This window comes from Electrona antarctica, assembly GCF_951216825.1.
Source record: "Electrona antarctica genome assembly, chromosome: 11".
NCBI classification, from domain to species: Eukaryota; Metazoa; Chordata; class Actinopteri; order Myctophiformes; family Myctophidae; genus Electrona; species Electrona antarctica.
Window position 1 is genome coordinate 24079208 of NC_136792.1, and position 1458 is coordinate 24080665.

The 1458-nt window shown below is 48.4% G+C and overlaps 1 protein-coding gene across 1 annotated transcript; it reads left to right on the forward strand.

Annotated features, from left to right (window-relative positions):
- Positions 1-942, forward strand: LOC306932060 (olfactory receptor 4C12-like; the record flags this gene model as incomplete). Its single annotated transcript, XM_079513765.1, has 1 exon — positions 1-942. One exon carries the CDS (start codon positions 1-3, stop codon positions 940-942), a length of 942 nt encoding a protein of 313 aa, XP_079369891.1.
- Between the last annotated feature and the right edge of the window lie 516 nt (positions 943-1458).

Here is a 1458-nt window from a genome sequence, read left to right on the forward strand (position 1 = left end):
ATGAACAACAACACGGACATTGTGTTTATTCTTCAGGGACTTAACGAAACACAGACGAACAGACAAATCTACTTTGTGTTCGCTCTCGTCTCATATCTCTTCACCATCTTCGTCAATCTCACTCTCATCGTCACCATTGTCAAGGAGAAAATGTTTCATGAGCCCATGCACCTGTTTCTGTGTAACCTGTGTGTAAATGGTCTCTACGGAGCATCCAGTTTCTACCCAAAGCTCCTCCTCGACCTCCTGTCTGACGTTCCGGTTATCTCCTACAACGGCTGCATCACTCAGATTTTCGTCGTCTACTCTTACATCTTCTATGAGTTCAGCAGCTTGACGGTCATGGCATACGACCGTTATGTAGCCATCTGCAGGCCTCTGCATTACCACTCCATCATGACATATCAGACAGCCACACGGCTGCTGGTATTGGTCTGGGTCTTCACTCTGCTTGAGATAGCAGTGGGAATAGTGCTCACCACTCGGCTGCGGCTCTGTGGCACCCACCTCCAGAAGCTGTACTGCACCAACTGGGAACTTGTCAAACTGTCATGCATCGATGTCGATACGACAATAAACAACTTATATGGCTTCATTCTTATAGTGTCTCATGTCAGCCAGGCGCTGCTCATCATTGTGTCCTATGTGCGCATCGTGCGCGCCGCTCTGCGCTCACGCAACGAGCACAAGAAGTTCATGCAAACCTGTCTCCCTCACCTGGTGACGCTGGTGTACTTCACCTTGGCCTTGTTGTTTGACGTTATAAACTCTCGCTTCGGGAGCAACGCCCAACGCCTGATTCCGCTCAAGAACATCATGGCAGCCGAGTTCCTGGTGGTTCCTCCTCTCATCAACCCCATTATCTACGGGATGAACCTCCACCAGATCAGACGCAGGGTGGCACACATGTTTACACGCAAGATCCATGCGCTGAGTGAGTGAGTGAGATCAGCTAACAAAGTGACGTACTGTCAGAACTCAGACTTACTTAGGCCTTTAAATTCCCTGAGGAACATAGGCCATTGATGAGGCTCCTCCGTCCCCTTCGGTCTTGTGCCCTCCGCTCCAGTTGTTGCCATGACAGCCCTTGTGCCCTCATCTCCTGCTCTGTGGTTCTTCTCCAGGTGGCTCTGGCCTTCCTCTCTTCCTCTTGCCTTGCAGGTTCCATGTTAATGCATGTTTTGTGATTGACCTATTGTGTCTTTCAGGGACGAATAGTTTTCATAATCCTCATGGGGGCCCGTGCTATAGTGTGTATAGTTTCAATTTATGTATATTACTGTTTAGTTTGATGATAGGTTCTGGGTTTACTGTAAACAATGCACACTTATAGACTATGTGAATTATCGGATGCGGATTAAACCGTCCGGAACTGGGTATAGTCTGAGACTTTTGGGGACAAAGGATGCAACTACACGTGGCGGGGAAAAGGTATTAAAGGGGAAAACCACCCATTTT